The sequence below is a fragment of the Squalius cephalus genome (assembly GCF_949319135.1).
Source record: "Squalius cephalus genome assembly, chromosome: 1".
Classification (NCBI taxonomy): domain Eukaryota; kingdom Metazoa; phylum Chordata; class Actinopteri; order Cypriniformes; family Leuciscidae; genus Squalius; species Squalius cephalus.
The window spans coordinates 44,982,374-45,009,016 of NC_137122.1; the positions used below are offsets into that span (position 1 = coordinate 44,982,374).

At 37.2% G+C, this 26,643-nt stretch overlaps 2 protein-coding genes across 3 annotated transcripts in view; one reads left to right on the top strand and one right to left on the bottom strand.

The window, feature by feature from the left end:
- LOC307168406 (chymotrypsin-like protease CTRL-1) overlaps nucleotides 1–26,643 on the top strand; it is a 132,764-nt gene that overhangs the window by 86,100 nt on the left and 20,021 nt on the right. The window lies entirely within an intron of this gene.
- The window catches only part of taok2a (TAO kinase 2a), a 28,254-nt gene continuing 3,490 nt past the window's right edge, over nucleotides 1,880–26,643 (bottom strand). The window contains exons 2-20 of one of the 2 annotated variants that reach the window (XM_079888258.1): nucleotides 20,548–20,688; nucleotides 20,388–20,459; nucleotides 20,168–20,269; nucleotides 20,047–20,092; nucleotides 19,723–19,819; nucleotides 19,451–19,564; nucleotides 16,438–16,529; nucleotides 15,947–16,040; nucleotides 14,927–15,008; nucleotides 13,111–13,278; nucleotides 12,754–12,960; nucleotides 12,549–12,677; nucleotides 12,202–12,438; nucleotides 11,400–11,528; nucleotides 9,717–9,920; nucleotides 9,346–9,585; nucleotides 6,763–6,975; nucleotides 6,094–6,276; nucleotides 1,880–5,383 (exon numbers count right to left, since the gene is read on the bottom strand). In XM_079888258.1, coding sequence (XP_079744384.1) covers nucleotides 4,478–5,383; nucleotides 6,094–6,276; nucleotides 6,763–6,975; nucleotides 9,346–9,585; nucleotides 9,717–9,920; nucleotides 11,400–11,528; nucleotides 12,202–12,438; nucleotides 12,549–12,677; nucleotides 12,754–12,960; nucleotides 13,111–13,278; nucleotides 14,927–15,008; nucleotides 15,947–16,040; nucleotides 16,438–16,529; nucleotides 19,451–19,564; nucleotides 19,723–19,819; nucleotides 20,047–20,092; nucleotides 20,168–20,269; nucleotides 20,388–20,459; nucleotides 20,548–20,679 — 3,447 coding nt within the window. In that variant the 5' untranslated portion in view covers nucleotides 20,680–20,688 and the 3' untranslated portion in view covers nucleotides 1,880–4,477. Of the gene's footprint in view, nucleotides 5,384–6,093; nucleotides 6,277–6,753; nucleotides 6,976–9,345; nucleotides 9,586–9,716; nucleotides 9,921–11,399; nucleotides 11,529–12,201; nucleotides 12,439–12,548; nucleotides 12,678–12,753; nucleotides 12,961–13,110; nucleotides 13,279–14,926; nucleotides 15,009–15,946; nucleotides 16,041–16,437; nucleotides 16,530–19,450; nucleotides 19,565–19,722; nucleotides 19,820–20,046; nucleotides 20,093–20,167; nucleotides 20,270–20,387; nucleotides 20,460–20,547; nucleotides 20,689–26,643 lie in introns of both variants that reach the window. The other variant, XM_079888257.1, reaches the window with a different exon arrangement.

Here is a 26,643-nt window from a genome sequence, read left to right on the forward strand (position 1 = left end):
GTGACAGTGGTATAACGGCAATGAAAAGATATAATTAGTAAAGCATTAGGTTTTTCCAGCATTTTATACATTTGCACCAGCGTACTGTACTGTCTTACTTTCATTATTTTTATCTATCTATCTATCTATCTATCTATCTATCTATCTATCTAGAGTTTCGTCTATTAACAGTGGTTGCCGAAATATAGGCTACTGTATATAAAAAAATAAAAAATAAAATAAAAAGATCCGTTAAATTGACCGAAAAATAAAATACTGAAGCAACATTTTAGGTTTTAGATTATATTAAAAAAAAAAATCTTTTCACCGAAGCATTTTTAGTCTTTTACCGTTAAAATCAAGATCTTTTTTTATTTTCTTCTTCTTCTTTTAACAGTGTAGGCCTACAGTCAGTCGCTCATCATTAGCCTACTAAATAAATCCGCATATGGGGCACTTATTTTGCAAAAAAAAAAAAAAAAAAAGGATTCGTTTTGCTAAAGACAGAGGCATTTTGCCAAGTGCATTATCCCACTTTTATAATAGGATTATGTGACAAATTGCAAACAAGTCAAGTCTACATTTAATCCAATGCTGTATTATTACTCAAATAAATGTCAGCTATTGTTTAACTTTACAAAATGTAGTTTATGCTTAAGAAACATTTAAACAGAAACAACTGTTTTCACATAAAAGGCTCCCAGCAAAGTTCTGGGAAGGTTAGTTACTAAACAAACCTAAACATAACAATTAGAGAACGTTGTGTATAAGTTTTATATAATATTAAGTAAGGTTAATCACCAAAAAAAATCTGCAAACCTGCAAAAAAAAGGAGCAACAATAAAGACAACAAAAACTAAAAAAGAACATTCTTACAATGTTAGGAACATCTCCAAACTCGTAAGCCACACGTTGACTAACTCTCAGGTTGGAAATCCTTCTATCTTGTACCAACTGCATCTGTTGTTTAGGCGTTTTAACCGCAATGCCATTTAAACAAGAACACAGCAGAAAAATAGAATATTTAAAAGTTTATTACCGCAAAACATCCTATAAATGGGAGTAATTTGCCGACTAGGACTAAAAATAGCTCTACACCAGAGCAAACATGTGTCTTTTTTTGTGTAAGCAACCAGTAATTTCCACTTATGTCCTCTGTCTCTATGGAAACTGTCTTTCCTCTACCTTCAACATAACCAGGGTGTCTGTGCACGGCAGATGCACACTCTCATCATTCAGAAAACAGGCTAGAAGTGCTGGAAAAAAATGGTGCATTAGTCCAGACAGATCACACGGGAAAAGTAATTTTGTTTGTATCCTTTTTAATGACTTGTTAATCATTTTCTGTACAAGTTCTATAACCCATGTGTTAGAGTTCTCCTGTAATCATTTCACCTGAATGTAATTTGGCCTTTTTTCTGAGCTCCCTGAACAACCATGCTCTCCATCAGCCTTTCAAACATCACAATTTTGCAATACATTTCAGCGCAGGCTACACACTTTTCCACACATCTGCAACAGCAATTGTCTTTGCACCCTTATAGCTCCGGTCCTTTAAACACTGCAGGATGATGAAAGCAATTTCATATATTTACCTCAAGTTTCTACCACCAGATACTGAAACACCCCCTAAAAGAGGATACACTAATGAGAATCCAGCTGTGTTGCTGTAAACACATTATATGATAGCCCAGAGTTACAGACGGGCTGAGGATTGTTTTCTCCTCTTCTGTCCATAGATGTTAGTAACCAAGCAAGAAAGGACGTAAGGGAATGTGGTGATGGGCGGGGAGGCGATGTGAAGTGAACACTGAAAACGGTTGGCCAGGCACAGGGAAGTGAGGTACTGCACGTCTCCTTGGTTCAGGAGGCCGAGGGAGAGTCCGAGTGAACGCTGGTGTCTAAAGAGAGCTGGCAGTGTGGGAGCACAAAAGATTAAAAATAATAACATTACTGGCAAAATCTAGCTTCATCTTTCACCATGTTCTTAAGGGTATGCTGGAGATTTTGGTTGTCAATGTAAACAGCTTGTGTTGCCTTGTGTCCATTTTATACATACAAATTTTGTAAGCAAAAAACCAAAGTAATGCATTCCAGAAAATAAGATGTAGGGAGAAAAGCCTGCTGGATCAAAGGGGTGGGGGTGGGGGGTGTTTGAGACACTTTACAGTCGTCTAGAAATGTTCTATACAGCTAAAATCTCTTAAAATGTTCTGTACAAGTTTAATACTGGCTCTAAAATACTACCCTCCTGACAACGCACTGCACAAAAGACTCCTACCCTGAGATGTAACAAGGAATGCTGGGATAGGTAGTCCTTTTAAATTTTTTTAATCTAAAACGAGACTCAAAATTCTCACTGAGACACTGCCAACATTTCCCAACTAGTGGTAAGCATTGATAAAAAAAAAAAAAAAAAAACTGTCTTTAAAAAAAAAGAGAAAAAGATACTGTAAAAAGAAAAATTAGTGTACAACACAAATATTGCAGCGGCAGTAGTAGGTGTAATAATAATGACAGTATCTATTTTTTATGTCCCACTTTCCAATTCACATAGCAAAATTATTATTACCCTAAATAAGAGTTAGTGCTTGTATATACACACGTTGTATAAGTACAATATAGATCAAAAGTGTTGAACAGAAAACAATCTGATGACTTTCCCCATCAACCCTTCCCACAGGAGATGTATTATACACATATTTATATACTCAAAGTCATATAAACGTCTGTTGCGTATGTTTGTATACAAATGGTCTCTGTACATCACTCTAATGCACAGAAACCTGTAACCCAACTCTCTTATGGACATGTACATAATATTTACAGTGTGCATTTATAGTCAAGGAGATGGCTTACTCACCTAGCCAGGTTCAATCTCTTTTTAAAAGTAATCTTATCACACCTATGCTAAAAACAGACACTGAATGACAGCCCAGTTTAAACCTAAACCAAACAACTTAAATGGCAGCTTGCCCTTATAAGGACAGTGGGCGGAGTTGCTTTAGGTCAGCTGAGCCTCTAGAATGGCAGTATGACATGTGGCATTGTTTAAAAAAATAAACAAAAAGAATACAGAATACAAAAATCATAAAAAAAACAAAAACACTGCCACCCGTCCTTGACTCAAATACAAATGTACAGTTTAAAACCCATCACTGATTGATGTTCTTTTAGTATTGTTTTAGTACTATCTACATAATTACACAAAAATCATTTCAATCACCCTTTTAGTTCCTCAATTTACACCTTCTCCCTTCCACAAGTTTCTGCACCTTCTATTGCATCTGACTTGCTCGCTAGCAGTAAAATTGAAAAGGACTCATCCTCTGGCTCAAACTCAAGAGATACTCAAGAGAAACTCAATGAATAATTCTGCCATTATTCACTCACCCTCATGTCGTTATAAACCTATATTTTGCTATTTATCTGCAAAACACAGAGATGTTAGAAAGAGCTTAAAGATGAAAATTCTGTCATGTCAAACCTGACTTACTTTCTGCAGCAAAACAAGAATGTTCTCAAAACATCTTCTATTATGTTCCACAGAAGAAAGGAAGTCATACGGGTTTGGGGCGACATGCAGGCGAGTAAATGACGACTTTTGACGAAATGAAGATGTTTCATTTTTGGGGTAAACTTTCCCTTTAAAGAAGCTCTTTTCCAAATAACGCAGGTTCATAGCTCTAAAAAAAAGACAAAGCGAACTACATTTGGTTCTGACGCATGAAAATCCAAGTGGTTTTTGGATGCATGAATGTACTAATCATTTTCAGACCCAAATTTTGATCTGCTCAAACAAAGCATTCAAATGGCTTCAGAAAACTCAGACGTTCTAAGAACTCTTGTTGTATAGAAAAGTGCTGCTTAAAAGATGCTCCAAAAACTCTCCTTTTGTGTTCTATGAAAAAAATAACAGTATGTAGAGTTTGCAACAACATGAGAGAGAGAGTAAATAATGATAGATTTTTCATTTTTGGCAAACTATTCTTATAAAAATGAAACCCTTGAATTGCACTAAATGAATTCAGCTTAACATGAACCAGGATAAAGCATAAAATAATATCTGTAAAAAGTTCAAATCCTAAACCTTTAGACGTGCAAGAAAATACCTGGACATGAAAGAGCAGAATTCGATGGGTCTGTCTGACCGTTTAAAATAAAATAAAACTAAAATGGACCAGTTAAGGATGAGCCCAATCTACAGCATTGGCACCACTTGTGTTATTTTCATCCTTTCCCTCCCACACACTTAACAGTATAGCTTTCTGCTCCTGTAACAGTACATCTCGTCTTTTCTGTTCCCGATCTAAACCCTGAGCCCTCCCGAATCACTATCCCTCGGAAACCCTGAGATCTATCTTCTTGTAAGTAAAGGTCTGATCATCTAAATACGGTTTCTCCTCCTCGCCTCCGTTTAACTCCTAAACGAGCTACGTCAAGGGCTTTTCTCCCCTGCTAAAGCCCGTGAAATGTTCTGAACTTCCTGCCAGACTTTCTACGAGTAGGAGAGGTGGGATCCGTTGGAGATGTGCGACGTCACTGATGTACTCCGACTCAAACCCCCGTCTCCGCCCGACCCACCGGCACCACCGCCCGAGGCGGTTCTCCGAAGGGGACCTGGACTGTTTCTCAGAGCCATCAGGCTGGGGCCCCTCACAGCCAGGCTCTCGCCCCTTCCACCATAGCCACTCTGAGAGGAGGAAGAGGAGGAGGAGGACTGGGGAGAAGATGTGGAAAGTGAGATGGGTGGAGGAGGTGGTGGTGGAGGGAGGAGAGCAAGGGATTGGGAAGAGCCATGGGATGAAATGTGATGCGAGTGGCCATGAGAGGAGGATGAAGAGGAGTGGTGACCACCTCCTCCTCCTCCTCCTCCTCCTCCTCCACCACCTCCCCACTCCCTCTCTCGGTTGTCGCGGTACAGGTGTGGCGTACTTTGGTGGTGGTAATGCTGCGGTATGTAGCGGAGGTGATGATGCGAGGACGACGATGACGATGCAGACGAGGCAGAGGAGCGAGAGCTCGGGAAGCCACGGGCACCCATTCCCTCTAAATCCCTCTCTCGATCTCTCTCCCGGCTGGAGATTTGCTCCGCTCGGCTGAAACCGGCTGTACTGTTCTGACTCCGCCAGGAGGGCGGCGCCGCTGAGTTTTGGACGCCATGGCTCCACTGACTGCCTGAACGAGGCACAGGACGGGACGGCCAGCCCCCAGGGCCGGAGGAAGGAGGGTTGGGGTAGCCCTGATTGTAAGCCTCAGCAGGGATTCCACTCAAGGCCATGTTACTGAAGCCCAGACGCATGCTCTCCGAGTCAAAGGACTCGATTTCTCGAGCTTGGTGCTCGAGCAGAGCCCGGATTCGCTCAGAACGCTCGTTCTGCAAAGACAACATCTCCTCCTCGATCTGAAAAAACAAACAAAAGGGCGACAGAAAGAGAACAAATTAGAAGACACACTGCATGTCTTTTGATGCTCATTATAGTATCAGTGTCAGCTTACTGAAATTAATAGTGAGTTGAGTTTCTGGTGTCTTTGTACTATTTGAATAATGAGTTGGTGCCTATGTAAAGCATTTCAAATCAGTCACTTAAAAGGTAAATTTTCACATCAATATGATACAAATGTTTTTGCAATAAGTCTAATACTTACTCTATTTTAATGTTTTAAAATGTAATTTATTCCTGTGATGGCAAAGCTGCATTTTCAGCATAATTACTCCAGCCTTCAGTGTCACATGATCCTTCAGAAATCATTCTAATAGGCTGATTTAGTGCTCAAGATTCTTATTATCAATATTGAAAAGGGTTGTGCTGCTTAATATTTTTGTGGAAACCTTGATACTTTTTTTATAGAACAGCATAAAACAGCATTTATTTGAAATGGGAATCTTTTATTACATTATAAATGTCTTCATAACATCTTTACTGTCACTTTTGATCAATTTCATGCATCCTTTCTGAAAAGTATTAATTTCTTTAAAAGAAATTTAAATGGTATCTAACAGATCCCTAACTTTTGAAAGGTAGTGTAAATATTACAGCAGCTCATTAGGTTTTAGAACATAGCCATCATAAAACATTCATCACTAATATTCACTTAATTTCTCTCTCTCACCCTCTGCTCAAGAAGAGCTCTCCGTATAGACACCCTCTGCTCCAGGTCTTTGGCCTCTCTCTCGTGTTGTGTGTCTGTGTGCATCTTTATTTTGCTCTGATAGGCATTAAGCAGCTCCAATTCTTGCTGCAGCTGCATGCGCAGTGCTCGGTACTCGTCCTCCTGCGTCTCATCCAATCGTAACTGGTGGGAAAACAAAAAGGTGCGATATCAGTAGAGAAGCAGCCAATAAAGAGATCTGGTCTGACTTGGAGGTTTCAGGATCTGTTGATTAACCGTAAGTAGGCAAACCTCCCAAAACCAGTCAAAAACATTCCCCATCATATTTCACCTTAAAATTAAAAGAAATACTGAATTTATTTAAGGACCACTAGATTTTTCTTTTCATTTTTACATTATTGTAATGAATTTTTTGTTTTGTTTATTAATAGCATTTGTTAACAGACTTTATTTTATGCAGATAAAAAAACAAACAAAAAAACCATAAGAATATCCAACTGAGAATAAAAATTATTCTTTTGATTTTGGGGTGAAGCGTGATTTGGACATGTTCTTGTCCAGTTTTGTTGAGATTGACCCATGCATGTAAATGTATGCATATATTATACTCCAGTAAAAAAAAAACAAAAAAACAAAGCATTAAAGATGGTCTCTCCTTGCCTTACTCACAGCCTGTGTGGACAGCATGTCTCTGATGGAATGGTCGTACTGTTCGGCCAAGATGGCCAGTTTACGTGTTTGCTCCTCTTTGAGTCTCTTCAGTACGGTTTTATGCTCTGATTTGGGCGTGGTCTCCAGCAGGTGGTTCCGCAGGGCTTTGTATTGCCGTGTCTGAATCTTACAGGTGTCTTGGAACTGACGTTTGATCTGTAGCTCTTTCGTCTGAGAGAACAAAAAACAAGAAACATATTTGAGCACTCAAGTCACTGCAAGTCGACATTCAAAAAAACCTTCACCTTCGGATAATTTGTTTACTAGATTTTGTCTTACGAAGAAATCATTCATTGATCACATATTTGACCTTTCTCTTGAACATGAATAAACCAATCAAGTCATTCTTTCATATTTTTATGTTTTCATCACACTTTGTTCTAATTCACCATTTGGAAACAATAAAATCAAAATGTATAAACCGCTTATAATACTGGATCTCTACATGGCAGGCAATGAAACGCACCTTTCCACTAATTGGTCAACTAAACTTCAAACCGTGCCGTCATCAGTTGTTCATCAGTTCTACGCAACAGAATAACAGTCACCCGTTGCTACAGTTGTACGAATTCTTAAAGCGTTTATTGCAACTGAATTTCATCTCTTTCTCATCAAACAAGCAGACTAATGAATGGCTTAACACAAACTGTACCGGGGCAGAGCCTAGACAAGGCTTTCTTCTGTGTAGACAAATTCACCAATGCAAATTAAAATAGTTCATCCCATAAATATTAATTTACTTTGCATCTTCTGCACCCACAGCCTACATGCAGCCCTAGCCTACATATTTGGTACACTGCTTGTTTTATTTAGCTGAACTACTATAAAAATATGTCTGGCAAAGCTGCGCGATGCACGTGACAGCACAGAGCAAATGCTACATTGCTGTGAAGCGCAGATCAGTATCGATTCAAGTGTACACTTTGAAAAAACACTTTGAACTATAAAGTCAGAGATGAAGAGTATTTTTATATTTATTGCCATCACTGTCAAAAATTAACTTTCCCTATAAGGGAAAATATTTGCCCTTCAAATTGATTTTCATGGGTATTTTTACCAAGGATTTTTTTCTAACCTTATTAAATATGCATGTAATCTTAAATGTTAAATTCTTAAATTGAGTCAATTAAATTAGAATCATATGACACTATAGTATAGACTGTCACCAATTAAATCTGTATCGACAAGTCATCTTTGCACTGAAGAAGTGGCAAAGTAGCTGCATCTTAAGTTGCTTTTAGATGCATTTACGGTTTAATGCTGGGGCAGAAAATGCATTTACACAGCAATTGCATAATGTAATGAGAATAATGTCAGAACGCAGATTTATTTAGGAATAAAAAAAAATATCAAGCGGCTGTCAATATAAGTCATTGAATCACTCACTCAACAGATTCGTTCAAAGACTCGGACTCATTCAGGAATGAAACACCAGTCTGTGCACCTATGCTCGCACAACAGTTCTGTGACTTTTCTTTGGAAGTCACATCAATTAATACTTAGTATTAATAAATAAACTCAGTGTATTGCCTAAAACAAAAGTTATGACTGCTGCATTGACACAAAAAAAATACTGGTCAATGCTTCCCTACAATTTAAATGCATTTGCTCTGCGCTGTCCAGTGCATTGTGCAGCTTTGTCTCACAGATTTTAAGAGTTGGCCAGCTAAATAAAACAGGCAGTGTGCTGAATAAGTAGACTAATGGGTAATGTGGGAGCAGATGAGAGAGATACATTTATATTTCTGAAATAAACGCTTATAATAGCACCTATAATTTCTCTAGCATGCATAGTAGTTAGCCATAGTGAACCTATGTCTACACAGAAGAAAGCCCTGTTCATTCCACTGGTTGTTTGATGAGAGAGTTGAAACATAAACGCTTTAAGAAACCATACAACTTTAGCAGCGGATTACTATTATTCTGTTGTGAGGAACTGATAAACAACTGATGACGGCACAGTTTGATGTTTATTTGACCAATCAGTTTCATTTCCGCCCATGTAGAGATCCAATATTCAAGCTGTTTATCCATTTTGGATTTATGATGTTTCCATTTGTTAAATTAGAACAAAGTATAATGAAAACAAAAATCAAAATATGAAGGGAAAAAAATAAGATTACTTTATGTGCATGAGAAGGGTCAAATATGTGATAAATAAACGGTTTCTTTGTTTTTACATTTTGAAGAAAAAAACAAATTATGCAAAGTTACATGCCCCCTGGTGTGTTTTTACAACACTGGAGTGTTTCATCAGGTGTAGGGCCATGGCCACTTAGACAGTTGGGTTTAACAGAAGCCCTTTGTGGAATCTAATCCTTGCAGCTGCCAAAATTAATATTTTCTAAACAGAAATCAATTGGTGTACAACAGAGTTATGTGGCATTAAGAACTGAATTCAGAATGCCCTTTAAATTAAAAATTCAATTAAATTTGAATTTATGTAACATATAATGCACTATTATTCTCATCGTTTGAAGAAAGTAAAATCAAAATGGGTCAAAAACACCCCACCAAGCACGTAAAGAAAGCTATCCCCACCTTTAAGCTTTTAGGTTGCTGGCGGACCTCCACAGCGTGTTTCTGACGGAGTTCCTGCTCACGCCGCTTATTATACTCCATCTGATTGGCCAGTTCGCTCTGATGCTGCGTTCGGATCAGGTCGGCCCGAGTACGCTGAACCAGTGCTAGCTGCCTGAACTCCAGCTCCTGAGTGGACTCATGATGTCTCAACAACATAGCGCACTCCAGATCCTTCTGGGTTTGACGCTTATTCAGGTCCTACAGGGACAAATAAAAACAAAAAAGTATGGATTATGCAAAGAAAGAGATTAATAGATAAAAGGGCAGAAAAGTGATTTAGAAAGCAAAAAAGAAAGGGAAAAGCACACAATAACTCATGTGGGTCTCACCTCTCTAAGCAGGTCCTGCTCCAGATTGTGTCTCGCGAGCAGCATTTTCCTTTTATACTGTCTGCATTGCAGCTCGTAATACTGCCTTTGTCGCCGTAATAAAGAAGCCTCTTCTTCAGCCTGGATCTGCTGCATACACTCCTTCTGCCTCACCAACCATTCCTGCTTCTCTCGCTTCGGTGTGGACTGGTTCTCATTCAGCTCCTGTTGCCAAGGGAAAGGATTTTAGGGTGGCAAAAGAAAGTGTTACGTGTGTGGACGTATTTGTGATATGTGTTGCGTACTTGCTCTCTTTCGTAGGCTGCTTTTTGGGCTTCACTAGAATTGTGATCTTTTAGTGCAGTGGTTCCCAAACTTTTTAGAGTGGCATATACCCTGAGGCATTTAACATGAGTGAGTCAGAGTCATTCATTCAGTAACAAAGCAAGCGGCTGTATTTATGAATGGGTAATTGAGTCGTTGACTCTCACGAACGATTCGTTCAAAGGCGCAGATTCGTTCACTAAACACTGCTGTGTGTTGTAGTTCTGCTGTGGCTTTTGTTGGAACTTATTACGTTGCAAAATAGAGAAAACAATTCTGACAATACACTGTGTTTAACATGTACATCACTTAATGTTATCCTTTTGTTTGTTGAAATGTCATGTTTGCAATCGTGCGGGTGTTTGGAAAAACCAATGAAAAACTAGAACACAGGATGTTTTTGTAACAAAGAGTTTGAGTCTTAAATCAATCTCTATGCACAGTCTGTCTATTCGTTCATGCTAGTATCCTCACTTTTACAAAGGAGGCCTACTTTGTCGAGAATAGCAGTATTGAAGATTAGATTGAAGATTACAGATTGACAGCGAAAGATGAGGTAATTTGATTAGATGCCATGTATTTACTGCATTTTGCTTGTTAGAAATACATGCTTGGTTTTAATGTTATTTTAAGGTGGGGTAGAATTAAATGAAGGGCAAAACTCATAGTACTCCAACTCATACCCCAGTTTGGGAACCACTGTTTTAGTGAATTTTCTCATGTAAACGTACAACCGAAGGCGGTCTTTTTCTATCAATTTTGTGAATGAGTTGCGTAACTGTAAGAAAGCGTGCGAATGCAGAGCGTGTTCTTCTCTTGTTACTTTTTACTCTTAATTTGTGTAAATATTTTCTTAGGATTTGGAATCCGTTGGAAATTTTGCTTTATTTATGTTAGACAGGGAGCACGTTAAGGGGCCGTTCACACAGAACGTGTTCTTCCATTCCAATGCGCTACTTTTCCATTATTTTTCTATGTAAACACAACTAGAGGGACAAGCATGACCGTTGCTTTCACATCTTTTGCAGCATCTAGCTAAAAACAGTTTTTAAAAAACGTGGCGCTCAAGTTAAAATCAGCTCAACTTTAAAAAAAAAGCACCTTTTTCTCAACTCATCTTTTTTCGTTCCACTGACCTGCGTCAATTTTGTTGCTTTTCTAGAAAAGGGGATTGAAGTGACCATCAGTTTTTTTCCCCCATTATATTTATCATTATTATTTATTTTAATTTACAATAATTGTTACATCCTCTCCTACCCCTAGGCAAACAGGGAGGTTTGTACCAATATTGTGCTGTTGATGAATATTGTGCAAATCAAGTAATTACTCTGAATTCATAAACATGAAGCTCTGCAAAGAGTGGACTCTTTGAGGGTGTACCTCCTTTAACTGCTCCTTGCGTTGCCTGTACTGCCGTTTCTGGGAATCCAGCAGGCCGTTGAGTTCCTTCTTCTGCTGGTTCAAAATGTGCTGCTGAAATTTCTTCTCTTCTGTCTGCGCAGCTTTAATCTGTAAAAAAAAAAAAAAGAAGAAAAGAAAAATAAAACACCAGATAAATATGTATAAGCAACACTAATAAAACAAATACACACACAAATGTTCAAAGGTTTGGGGTCAGTATGATTTTAAAAAAAAAAAGAAAAGAAATGAATACTTTTATTCAACAGGGTTGCATTAAAATGGTCAATAGGGACAGTAAAGACAATGTCACAAAAATTCAAAGAATCCTGAAAAACATCAATCACTGTTTCCACCAAAATATGACAAAATAAATGTTACTTGAACAATAACAGCATATTAGAATAATTTCTGAAAGATCATCATATGACAATAAAGACTGAAGTAATGGAAAAATTCAGCTTTGCCATTACAGAAAGAAAAAATATTTAAATAGGAAAGTTAGTAATAATAATACATTTTATTAACTGTCACAATACTATCGTTTTACTGTATTTTTGATCAAATAAATGCAGCCTTGTTGAAAATAAGAGACTTCTTTAATGAAAATAAATAAATAAATAAAAAAAAAAATTTTACTTTAAAAAAAGAAAAGTACTTTTACTCCCTTTCTGATAGTGAAATTGAAATCAGAGATTATATTTAAACATCTTTTACCAAAAAGTCCCATTCTTGCACATCACAAGACTAATATCATCATTATCGTTTTTCTTAAACCCCTCACCTCTTTTTCCAGGATGGCCTGATGTTTCTTACTCAGCTTGTCTGCTTCACTTCCAAAGTTATTTCTCTGGGTCTCCAGCTCTTTGTCCAGCCTGAGCTGATGTTCATCCATCTCAGACTTGAGTTTGTTCTCCAGAGCCAGCAGCTGTTTCTGGTGCTGCCTCCTCATGCGCTTGTACCCGGACATCTGCTCCCTCAGAGCTGAGCCCTGCTCATGCTCCTGAATCTGACGGGTCACCTGGAAAGAAAGGGAGAGGGAAGGTTGTCTATCCCAACTTCAGATCTGAAAAAAAAAAAAAAAAAAAAAAAAAAAAAGGACTCTGAGCTGCAGGTCATCCAGATGCTCACCAGTGAGGCTGTGCGGATGGTGGCAAAATGGTCTCGGTTTCTGTGCACCCTCCTCCGAGCGGCCGACGACGGCTGCTGCTGCGACTCCATCTCCGGCTGATAAGGATCGTCGTAAATATTATCACGCGTCTGATGAACAAAAACAAATGAGTTGAGAAAAGGACGATTTTTGAAGATTGTGTGTTCTCCGGCTTTGATTACATACAGTGGGGCGGTGTATAATGGAGCTGTTAGAGGTGACAGTCTGTTCTCCCTCCTGCATCATGGCCATCTCAGCACTGTCGTCCGAGCCATCGGCCAGGCTGTTGACTGAGGAACTCTGGGAGCTGGCGCTGATGGACATGGAGGGCACAGACTGAGAGCTCTCCATACTGTTCACCGTGCCTGTCTGCAGGAGGTACTGCTCTGCTTCCTACACACACACACACACAAAAGAAAACATGTCAATCTTTTCCTATTTTCTGTAGTTTAGAACAATATAACAAAAGAGCAGAAAATGGGCTGAAGTAGATTGAAGGATCAAAGAAGAGAAAGACAAAGGTTGACAAGCCTTTGGATGTACCTCTTCTTCCTCTCCTCCTTCCTGTGTGGGGCCATTGAGGGTTTCCTGAAACAGGATCTTCTTCATCTTCCTGTACTGCAGGTTGTCCAGCTCTCGCACAGCGTCTTTGGTGCGCGTGATCAGATCCATCACTACAGAATGAGGGCGCTCTCGACATAGGAAATGGTGCTGCGAAGGGAAAACATCATGTGAATCACAGAAGTGTATAGATGAGCTTCATGACCCAATCTCAGTGTGTGTAAACGTGGATGAGCTAGAGTTACGCAGAATAACCGGTAACATTTGTCATGCGAATAATTGCCATTAATGATTTAATTGCCCATTTTGTCACATGCAGTATAAGATTACTAATACACATACTGTACTACAGCTTAAAATGTGATTAATTAGGAATCCAGTGTGAGCTATTAATAGCACTGGAAGTGTTTAAAGGGTTAGTTCACACAAAAATGAAAATTACCCCATGATTTACTCATGCTAAACTCATCCTAGGTGTATATGACACTCTTCTTTCAGACGAATACAATCGGAGTTATATTAAAAAAAAGTGTCCTGGCTCTTCCAAGCTTTGTAATGGCAGTGAATGGCTGTTTCTGTTTTGAAGTCCATCAAAGTGCATCTATCCAACATAAAAGTGCTCCACACAGCTCTGGGGGGTTAATAAAGGCCTTCTGAAGTGAAGTGATGCGTTCGTGTAAGAAAAATATCCATAATAAAAAAACTTTATCAACTAAAATAACTAGGGCTGAACGATTAATCGCAATTTCCATTTAATCGCACTTAAACCGATTTGGCTTATTGCGATGTTGAAATCGCAAAGGCCGTAATTATTTTTTTATGCGTAGCTTTTCATTGAAGTACGGCTCTGTAAACGCTGCTCCATCTGAAAGCATTGTGAGTTTGAGTCACTTATAACGTGCATTTGAAAAAGCAACACGCGTCAAACATCTTTCCAAACATGAGAAGCATTTATGAACCTTTTGTACAAAAAAAGACAACATTTAATAACATGCAAACTCCAAACTCGCTTCATAACGACAGTTGATCATCCTTCTGTGAGATGATGCGGCTTCTTACACCGAATAAGGCAGTCGTGTGTTTATAAGTCATGTTTAACTTTATTAACCCCCCAGAGCACTTTAATGGACTTAAACGGCCATTCACTGCCATTATAAAGCTTGGAAGAGCCAGGACATTTTTTTATATAACTCCAATTGTATTCGTCTGAAAGAAGAATGTGATACACCTAGGATGGCTTGAGGGTGAGTAAATCATGGGGTAATTTTCATTTTTGGATGAACTATCCCTTTAAGTAATGTATACTTTTTTTGAATGCCACCAAATTATGGTTTTATTGGCTTAAGAAAATGCTGATCAGATGTTATTGATGGATAAAACTGTTCACATAACACTAACATCACTGCTTTTTTAATACTTTTTACTCCAGCTGTAAAAATACACCAAACTTAGAATGTATGTTCTGGGATGAATGGTTGCTTAGCAGCTAGTGGTTGAATTTATTTAAAACAATAAAAACATGCAAAAAATAAATAAATAAATCCATAACTGGCTAACCCATTTGAGATAAAGACTTGCATTATCTCATGGGTTTTGCCATGAAATCTTTTTCAATTTTTGACACTCCAACAGAAGCCATTTCTATATTCCAGTGGAACATAAAGTGCACAATAATAGAGGTTACTTCAAACTAATCACGAAAAGGTGATTATGTAATGACAGGCCTAGCAAGAACAAGGGACGAAAGGGGGAGAGAACATGTGAATGAAGAGTCAGAGAGTGTGTGTTCAAGTCTCACATTGAGCAGCACATCTGAGGTAGGCCTGTCCTGAGGGATCTTTTGAAGACAAGAGTCCACAAAGTTACGGAAGTAGTCCGACCTGCATTTAAAATAGGGAGAGAGAAAAGTAAAGTTAACCACACACACATACACAGAAAACATAAAAAATGGACACTGGCCATTTCAAAAATCTTTGTGGAAGACTTCCAGTAAGCAACTTCCACTTAAATGAGTTCAACAAAAGTAATTGATTATGCTGCTTTATTATTAACCAAGTAATTTTCAGTAGAAATCAAAAACATCATATAGGTTTACTTTGACTGACGGCTGTTTTTAGACTTGATTAGAAATGAAAGAGCACTGACAGTGCCTAAAAAAAACTCATATGTGATAAACACCAATACATCTCCTTATGGCATCCACAAGAGAGAGAGAGAGAGAGAGAGAGAGAGAGAGAGAGAGAGAGAGAGAGAGAGAGAGAGAGAGAGAGAGAGAGAGAGAGAGAGAGAGAGAGAGAGAGAGAGAGAGAGAGAGAGAGAGAGAGAGAGAGAGAGAGAGAGAGAGAGAGAGAGAGAGAGAGAGAGAGAGAGAGAGAGAGAGAGAGAGAGAGAGAGAGAGAGAGAGAGAGAGAGAGAGAGAGAGATTCATCTAGACATAACACATTATCTTCTCAGAATCAGAGAACATTCCTTCTTTCCTAACAGATACATAGTCCAATGGACAAGTTGATAAAATATTATAATATATTTATTATTATATTATAATAATAATATTATTTATTGTTTTCACTTTTACTACACATCGATTCATATTATGCTGTTGTTGTTGTGTTACACTACTAAATTCTAGTATTATACTTTGAGTTATTTACCTAACAGCCAATAAAATGTCAGTTTACCCACACACTGAAAAACAAATAAATTGATTGCAAATGCAAGAGACCAATGCAAAACCAAACAGAGATGAAAAGCAAAACCAAATAGTTAAGATGAGACAATGAAAGAACAGGAGGAAAAAAATGTAGAACAAAGTTCTCACCAGTGGTTTGACGCCAGGACAGGGCTTTCGTTTTGCGCAATGTGGTATAAGGCACTCATAGCATTCATATTGAACAAGGGTGGCTTCCTTTCAGCTAGACAAAGAGACAAACAGAAATTTAAAACCAGTGCAAGCACACACACAAAAAAAAGATAATTACGTCGGAATAAAAGGATAAGACCAGAATTAGTGCTACAATGAAATAAACAGAAAGTAAGAGGTATGAGTGGATAAATGAAAAGGCTAGGAGTTTAAAGGAGACACACAGAGTGGGTGAGAACAAGAGAAAGAGGAGTAGAGTTAGCTTACAACCCAAAGCAGCTTAGACACTAAAACCCAAATCCCTTTCCAAGCAAAAGACGGCAACAAAACACAGACTCGCAAGCACAGAAACACGCTGGCCTAAATGAACCCTCTTAATACTCGAGATGGCCTGAAGTTTCAGGTCAGTGGGAGGTGGAAAGTCATGGATGAGTTTCAACATCACAAACCTAGTTCGATGCAGGTGATGCCGAGAGACCAGACGTCCACTTTCCCGTCGTACTGCCCCTCATCCATGGCTAGGATCACTTCTGGGGCCATCCTAAACACGAGAGGGAACGGATCATGGTAAACACTACTTTCTTTGCTCCCTTGAAAGAAATAAAAGCACAATCTACTGCACAGACACACTTTAATATTCACAATGCAGGTTTCCTCTCAGTTCACATAGACCATTTATGGACCGATATTATGGCCGACAGTGAATGTTGCAATCATTTTAATATCCTTTTTATATGGCAATTATGTTTCCTAAAGGTTGTGTTATTAGACTTGTTTAGCAGTCCCTGTCATGAAAAATAGTGTTAGAAGTGGAAGGGTTAATTCATCTATGCAAACTAAGGTAACCTAATTAGTTCAGTACAACTCTGATTGTAAGATTTATTACTGTTTTTATTACACTCAAAAAGTTAATGGAAGTCTCTGTGGTGTTTGTCTCTTATTAAAATGTCTTTGTAAACATATTAGGTAAATATAATTGTTTATTACCATGTTAACTACCATTCAAAAGTTTGGGGTGACCAAATTAAAATACAGTAAAAAACATAATATTAGGGGATATAATTTAAAATAGCCATTCAAAACAAGAATAATAACTATAAAGTTTAATAATCCTTTTAATTCTATGAGAATATGGTAATCCACACCACAACTATAACAATGACACAATATTGTTGGAATCACTTTCAGAATTATAATTTTTTCTCCAGCTGATGAGTGATTAAAAAAAACTTTGACAGCCAATCAGAATCCAACCCGCCTAAAACAAGTTTAACTATTTAAAGAGGCAGACAACGTAACTGTGTGTCCGCTGGTGTGTGAACGCTAATATGGTTATCGTTCTAGTCTGTAATAGTTTTTGAAGATTCTTTGATGAATTAAAGGGTTAGTTCACCCCAAAATGAAAATTCTGTCAGTAATTACTCACCCTGATGTTGTTCCAACCGCGTAAGACCTTCGTTCATCTTCGGAACACAAATTAAGATATTTTTGATGAAATCTGAGTGCTGGATCACTTCTCCATAGGCTGCTAGGTGACCGAAACTTGCTGGCCCAGAAAAGTTATTAAAGAGATCGTTAATATAGTCCAAGTGACTACAGTGGTTCAATCTTAAGTATATCAAGCGACGAGAGTACTTTTTGTGCGCAAAAACAAACAAAAATAACGACTTTATTCCACTTTTCATTTCCTTCTCTCTGGGCCTCTAGTTGGTTCACGTAGTGTTTTTGCGCTGCGCGTCTGTGTTACACGTCACCACGTAGGCTCACAATTGGCCGAAGGTGGTCATGTGTGTGATGCGTGTTGACGTGCAACACAGACGCGCAGCGCAAAAACACTACGAGGCCCAGAGAGAAGGAAATGAATAGTGGAATAAAGTCGTTATTTTTGTTTGTTTTTGCGCACAAAAAGTATTCTCGTCGCCTGATAAACTTAAGATTAAGCCACTGTAGTCACTTGGACTATATTACCGATCTCTTTAATAACTTTTCTGGGCCAGCAAGTTTTGGTCACCTAGAAGCCTATGGAGGAGTGAGACAACTCTCATATTTAATCAAAAATATCTTAATTTGTGTTCCGAAGATGAACGAAGGTCTTACGCGGTTGGAACAACATGAGGGTGAGTAATTACTGACAGAATTTTCATTTTTGGGTGAACTAACCCTTTAAACATTTACAAAGCAGCATTAATTTGGAATAGATTTTTTTTGTAAAAGTGTTTGCTTCCAAGGAGTTGTGTCCTTTGCTGAATAAAAAAAGTAGTCATTTCTTAAAAAAAAAAAAAAAAAAAAAAACATCTTACTGACCCCAAACTTTTGAACAGTAGTGTACGGTGCATAAAGATGCTAAAATTACTCTCTCATGCTCATTTATTGAAAGAACCCTTCATATTCGCCTTACCCGCGATTTCCAGTTTGAATTCCGTAGAAACCATGAAAACATCAAAGACGCTTTATTATATTATGTGTTTTATTAGACAGGCGAGCAACTGTTTGGATACCTTTATCGACAAACTAATCATTGTTATATAGCTCAACACGGATTGTCTTATTGTTTAAATCTCTTGTTTTCTTGATTTACTGCGAGTAACATGTTTGTACCTTAGAGACAACACTACTTTGTCAAGTGGCTAACATAGCATAATGAGAAAGAGCTTTATTTTTAGTAACAGTAATACAGCATTTTCTCCACCATACAATATATTTTAAAAGGAATTGCATGCCATTTAGCAATTTAGAGTCATTCAGCTTTTATTTATATGATATTCTAATATCGATCTATCTTCCAGCAATGTGCAACAATTAGAGTAATAACATAACTTTCAACACACTCAAATGTATTTTTAGTATAATTGTTTTGAGCAATTAAAACAGCGCTGCGTTACCCCACAGTTTTAATTCAGCAAATAAAGTGACTTGTATGAGTAGTAATTTCATTTCATTAGAATGAAATAAAATAATGTGATTTCTAAGTGATCAAACGTAACTGAATGTCGGGGTTATGAAAAGTTCAGGGAAGGAGGAAGCGGACATTAAACGTAACTTTAATCATAAAATGAACACACAACAAAACAAAAGAAGCGGCAGTGGCTGCGGCATATAAGCATAATAAAAGCTCCGGAGCTCCTCTATGGGACTCGAGACTGGTGTGTTGCGCAGGGATCGGTCTCATTAGCATTCACTCCACCGGCCTCGTTCCGCTCCCACGGCTCTCGGCCCCGCACAGCTCAGTAACGTTAATAAAACTTCAATACATTAGCTCATCCATGAACACGATTTCTCCCTGAGTCCCATCAGACTGTTTTCCATCGGCTGTGGAGGTGAAGACATCAACTCCCATGATTCCACACTCATTCACGGCGTCATCAAGCTACGCCATTGTTATTGTTTTGAACAAGAGACCTCTAGCGGCAAAACTTACATACTCTGCTTTTAACTAAATAATCAATTGTATTTACAACTCACCAGTAAGGTGTACCCACAAAAGAGTTGGCGGGAGAAACGATTGAGGCAGAGCCAAAATCTCCAAGCTTCACCTGACCGGGCTCAGTTAGCAGAATATTACCTGCCTTCACATCTCTGGAAAAAGAGAAAAAAAAGAAATGAGGATGTGTGCATCTTTCAGCGCTGAAAAATAAATATATATTGACAATGGAGTAAAAAACTTAGATGGCACTACAAAAGAACAGCCGAAAATAAAAATCTCAAGCATTCAAGAAAAGGGTCAGCGGTCTCACCTGTGTATCATGTTATGAGAGTGAAGGTAGGCGAGGCCCTGAAGTGCACCGTGGGTAATAGCAGCTATTTCCACCTCCTGCAGAGGCTTTTTATGCACTGTCGGATAAAAATAAAATAATTCACTGTGGGAAAATATCACAATCCAGAAATCTGACGATTACAATATTTACACCTGCATGTCCCTGAACTGATGATGGTTCAAATACAGCACAGTGAAAACAAATGGACAGCTCTAATATCAGACAGGGCAGCTGAGGGAGAGCACAACAGCTTTATTTGGTAAGAAGGGAGGATGTGAGGAAGGGTAAACATGAACTACTCACCCTCTAAAAGATCAGAGGCTGATCCTAGACAGTATTCCATCACCAGCTAACAGGAGAGACAGACAACATTAGCACACGTCAGACAAACACGTCGCTAACACGCACACGCACATGCACTTACCCATGCTGTGTGCTCTCTGAGGTAGCACCCTTTGTATTCGATGGTATTGGGGTGTCTGAGCTTCTGCAAGAACTTCACCTCCTTTATGATGTCCTGCCATTTCTGTGGGCCAAGAGAGAGAACATGCCAAACAGTAGCAAAAATGTTGTTAGTTTTCGTGAATGAGTTTGAACTGTCTGATTCAATACTGTTGAGATACAAGTTGTATTTTGATTCTGACCTCATTGGACTGCTTGCCACTGAACGACATCTTCTTGATGGCCACGACTTCATTGGAACGCACATCATGAGCCTGAGAGAAAAAATACGGTCATATAGAGAGTCTTATGACACACACGTACAAACACATCCATAGCTAAATATTGGCATGGGCTGCTCACAAAGTACACAGCTCCAAAGCTGCCATGACCGATTTCCCGTAGATCAGTGAAGAGCTTCTCAGGATCATCTCTGTAGAAGAGCTCAGACACCTCTGAGTCCTTCAGGGTCCCAGTACGCACACTGGCAGGCATGACTGGCTCCTGAGACAGAGAAAGAAAAAAAGAAGAGAACTGGTAACTATGCATGAATGCTGAATAAGCAATCCTGTTGTATTGTTCATCTGCAACATCACAAAAACAAGGCATTGAGTCAAGGAACTTCTCAACAGGCGATCTATTCAATGAGACATCAGTCTGGACTTCTATTTTAATCAGGGCTTAAAAAAAAAACAACTGTTCTCTCCGAGTAGATTCAGTATTTTAACGTTTCTGTCCTTACTTTCCTTATACATAACAGTTCTGAAAAAGGTTTAAATAGAAAAAATATAGACGTTAATAACATCATGCTAATTTAGAATATACTTTATACAATTTTATAGTCAGACTTGCTCAAATTTTCACTCACAATTGACAACACATGATAATTAAGCTTTAATATTTAATGCATCATCAATTTTGCAGAGAGACTTATCAGACGACTTGACCGGAAAGATACTGACTGACAAGTTTTTCTTAGTGCTAATCTAAAAAAGTAATTGGGAATGGTGAGCTTATATAGGCCCAGGCGTTCGATTACTATTACATTCTTATAATTAGCTAGCTCACATAAACTACAGAAGTGTAGTTTAGTGACTTCATGTCACTAAACACATTTCTAAACAGGTTTTAACTTTAGGCTAAACATTCATCTGTACCTCATTTTTTGGATGCTTCTTTGTGGTTATTTAAGACATAGCCTAGAGTTTGTTGTGGCGGTGACAATTCAAATTTATTTTCTATAACTGAGCGTGGGCATTTCACTCATGTTGGATGCGTCAACGTCACATTTGCATATGCTGCTGTACTATTTGTATTCATGATTGGTTTTCTGCCAAATTGAAATATTAAACAGAACGATAAAACAACATTATTGACTGGTTAATGGTAATTTCAAATAAGAGTTTCTGTTTAAAACGATTAAACTCTTTCATTTTTGTTTGTTCCTGTTAAATATAATTTTTTTCCTTTCAATTCCCTGAACGGTTCAGAGCCATGATTTGAATAAAAACTAATCTTAGAGCCAGTAAAAATGGCTTTAGGTGAGTAAATAGTCACCTTGTGGCTGACAAAGTTTGAATATAATGTCAGTTTGCATATAATGAAACAAAGATTGCTGAAGTCAACAGATTTTACTAATGGACCAACCAATCTGATTCTGCCATATTTCTAATGTCATGTTCATACTCCTGTAAAATGGCTCCAAATCTGGTGAAAATTGAAATTTTTAACACTCTACAAAAGAGTGGATTACTAAATATACACCTGTGACATTTAATATTTGGCTTTCATCACAATTTATGTTTGTCTTTCTACCAATATTTTTTAGCAAAAAAATAATAATAATTTGAGCCAGTGACCTCTGCTTGAGTTGACATGGAATGACCCTTAAGCAACCACACTGTAATAGATAAACACAGCAAGACATATATACATGCCAACCTATATTTACCTAGCAAAAAGTTAAATATGGACCCTGTGTACTGTGCACCTGATAACTCCAAGCACAGTTTCAATCAAACCAATCTACAGATAACCAAGAGGGGGAAAACATGAATGCATACAATACCATTCAAAAGTTTCAAAAGTTACTTTTATTCAGCAAGGACGCATTAAAATAATCAAAAATTACATTAAAAGACATTATAGTGTTACAAAAGATTTTAGGACTTCATATTCAAAGTCTCCTGAAAAAAAAAAAAAAAAAAAAAAAAAAAAAAGTATATATATATATATATATATATATATATATATATATATATAAAAGAAAATATTTCCAGAAAATATAAGCAGCACAACGATTTTCAACATTGATAATAAGAAATGTTTGTTGAGATCCAAACTAGCATATCAGAATGATTTCTGAAGGATCATGTGATACTGGAGTAATGACTGCTGTAGGGCTGTCAATTTAAAATTGGAATTTCGAATATTCGTCGAATTAAAAAATTAAATCCACATTCAAATGTAAACACGGTGCATTCATAGTGAGTCGTAGCGTTTCATTGTTTTTGTTAGCATATCCAGTTGAACTCAATAGATACGGCGCTGCTGCGTTGCTCAAAACATTGCAGAAATAGAAAAGCTCAATGCGGAGAATATTTAGGTTTCGTCAAAACCACAACCAAGCTGCAGTCAATCCTGCATTAAACACAGAGCGCTCTTTCTGCGCTGCTTTTCCATTGTGTACTAGACGGACATCTTTGACTGTTGCATTTGCATCTCGCATTAGAGAGCCGTGTTCTTAGAAAGCCATGTAAAGTTAAAAAACATGTCTCGAGAGTCAAGACTTTGTGTGGGGTTTCTTCCCATTCCATTGCATGACATGTTTAAAAAAAAAAAAAAAAAAAAATTGTTCATAATTATGCAATTTACAAAATTATATTTGATTTATAAACATTAGTTTAAATATCATGAACTTTTTTTTACAGCCATGCTATTTTATATGCATTAGCTAATATTTTAATCATTGCACTCTCCGAAGACAAGCCAATAGCTTTTTTCCTCTAAGTGAAATTAAACCTTTTAAACTCGAATATAATTCAAATATTAGTAATATTTAAGAATAAACTTCAAATTTAGTTTTTCAGCCATTTAGACAGCCCTAGACTGCTGGAAATTCAGCATTGTCATCACAGGAATATATTACATTTAAAAGTATATTACATTATAAGACAACAGTAATAATTAATATAAAAATAGAAGACAATTGTAATGAATTAATAATATTCTTACAAAATTACTGTTTTGCAGTATTTTTGATAAACAAATTGGGAGCAAATGACATTTTAAAAAGAGGTTTGTTTGGGGTGAAAGTGGTTTTCAAAAATGTAACCAAGTGCCAAAATGCCACTCTTAACTTGTAAACTCCTCTCATCTCTTCTCTGGCTTGGCTTAGCATATATGCCAAAATCTGGCATCTGCGGCACACTATAAAAGACTCAGTGAAGTCTGTGACCCAGTTAGAAGTTGTGACTCTGTGCAGCGTATTAATAAAGAAGATGCAGTAATCTGCCCTGGTTGGATGGAGTTTCAAAAACAGATGTTTCGTTCCTTTCTTTTTTCATCTTCTTCATGCTAATGATCCAATAATGTTTGTTCAAAGTTTCTGAATTGCCAACTATTGTGAAGAAAAAAACGACGACCATATTCACATCCAAACACATAAATCCATAATATACAAAATCTGATCAATATGTAAAGAACATATCATTTGCATATGTATTTAAAATTCACTAATCACACACAGTGGAAATGTAAATATGTATTTAAGCTTCAGGCTGAGTGAGGTGGTTTAGTAGAAGGTTTGTGAGGGAGTGAAAAACTACATTGGGTTAAACTGTGCAGCAATTAACTATTTTGATTACGGATTCATCTGTTGGTTATAAGTTCTTTGATTCATTTAAACAAAAAGTCACAATTCAAAATCTTGAGAAATGTTCAGATAAACAATTTGCAAATTGAAGGCAAAAAAAAAAAAAAAAAAAAAAAAAAAAGCCAGGATAGTAGAAGAAACAAGTTGCTGTCATTTTCTCTTCCAGTAAATGTAAGGAAAATTTTTAAATGCCCTTAAATATTTCTATAAAAATGCTTATATGTGCATACAGAAATTAATAGCACTGAATGGCCTACTTGCACTGAGCTTTGTGATGCACTTCCGCCACCTAAAGTGAGTATGCAAGATTTAAAAAATCTCAACATTTTTAGAGACAGGATAAGAGATATTCTGATTTTTCTAATAATCAGAATTTTCCAAACTCAACAGAACATGAAGTTTTAATCCAACACAAGCCGATCTGAGAAACACATACACAATTATTTCACCACGGTGTCAGTGCTCGTCTAAACTAGTGACCGCAATGCTGAGGTGTGTTAGACCTGATGAATAAGATCAGTGATATTTATTCATTTGAATTCAATATTTAAAATCACTATTTTGTGACATTTTTCATTGTCAATCATTTTACTGTATGTAATGCACGTTTATGCCCAAAATTGTTAAGTAATATTCAAAGTAGTCGACTGTCATTCTCCTCTACGCTGTGTACTGTTTGAGATGTCTAGATGTCTACTCCTCTACGCTGTCTACTGTTTGAGATGAAATATTTAACATAAGGCACGTACTAACAAGCATTCATTCATTTAAATATTTTAGAAGACTGGAATAAGAGCACCAGTGCAAACAAGCAATTCATTTAAAAATGTAAAACCAACAGGTATGAAAATATGATCAGTAAGAGAAAACACTGTTAATGAGAGGACGAGACCTGGACTGCTGCAGGTCAGTGGGGAATAGAAGCTATGTATTATTAGGAATGCACAGTTGGAAAGGTGGAATATTTTTAACATTTCAGCAGGTTCAAGACAATTCATGTTAATGCAGAGAACAGGATTCATTGTTTTAATCAATTGACAGCCATAAAACATAATAATAATCTGCGTTCTCATGCATGTAGGTGCGCTGAATGCTGTAACCGGAAACTCAAGTTATAATAAGTAAAACACGGAAGTAGTCGTGCAAGTAGTCCAAAGAAAAACACCAGCAAAGTCAAAGCAGCTGACAGAAAGCTGGCCAGATGAAACAATTCATTTGATCTCCTATGTTCTGGTGATGATAATCGATCCTGAAATCTGATCTGAATCTTTACTGGCTAGTTGACGCAGCCCATTTAAACTATAATAAATAAAAAAACACTGAGAAACAGACACATTGGAGACATTCTTACGTCAGTTTGAATCAGACAGGTGGAGACTTGCAATTATTTGAGATTCTTTATTGTTATCTTGATGTTCTCACTGGCTCCTGAGGCTCAAGCTTTATAAGAACACAAATGGCTATAAGTCAACCAATTCTTAGCACTGTATCACCAACCCTGAATTCATTGAGTCTGTTGCAGAACTATAAAAATCACAAACACTAAACTGTTAACAAATATCTGTATTAAATCAGCTAAATTAAATCTGTAACACCATGATCTCAAATACTAATAGGGCTGGGTATTTACATAAATTTCATGATTCAATTAGATTTCGATTTACAAGCTTGTGATTCGATTACGGTTAAATTCGATATCAATTATTTTGGATACACACGAGTCAGTTGGTACTACATTACTATAATATTTAAGGATAAAATTAACTGATTTGTAGCCTATACAAACACTACACTCGAGGCAGTTTTTTATTATAATGAAGTTGTAATACTAACTTTACAATAATCATATTTCTACTCCAATTCGTGTTTTGAAATATAAACATGTAAATGCTGTCATAAAAACTTAATGGATTTATTCAAACATTCAATAAAAATTGAAGATTTTGTTTTTATAAGGAATATGTAATGTGGTGCATATATTTATTAAAATGCTCCTCTCTAGAGTTCATTTTTCTAGCTGACTAGCGAGTTTATGGACACTGAATATGAGGTAAATGTGAAATTGTTTACAAGCTGTTTTATTGGCGTCTTTCCGCGGTAGAAACACTGAGCGATTAGGCTACATGTGACATGGATTTCGGTAAGTTTGACTATCTTTTAACATACCTTCAGATGTTCCTTCATGTTTATTTGTTGAACTAATTGGTTTTTGGGATTTAAGAATCAATATCGGTTGGTAAAAATGAGAATCGATTAAAATCGAGAAATCATTATTTTTTACCAAGCCCTAGCCTACATACTAAACTGTGCTTTAACAACACAATAGGCTGTCAGTCTGAGGTCTAGACCTGAAGATTTAAGACCCCGATACTTCAAGCGAAATGGAAGAACAAACTGGTGTGATGTTATTTTGAATAAAATCAGGCAAAAACAAAGTTCGTTTTGTGTTTGTTTCAGGGGTTTGTTTTTAGAAAAGATCGCTCTGCCCGGTAAACACCGAACTACCATTGGTCCATGGCGATTATGAAATAGGTAGGTGTGGCTTTTGAGGCTCTGCCTTCTTTGATGTGGAAATATTCTCCGCT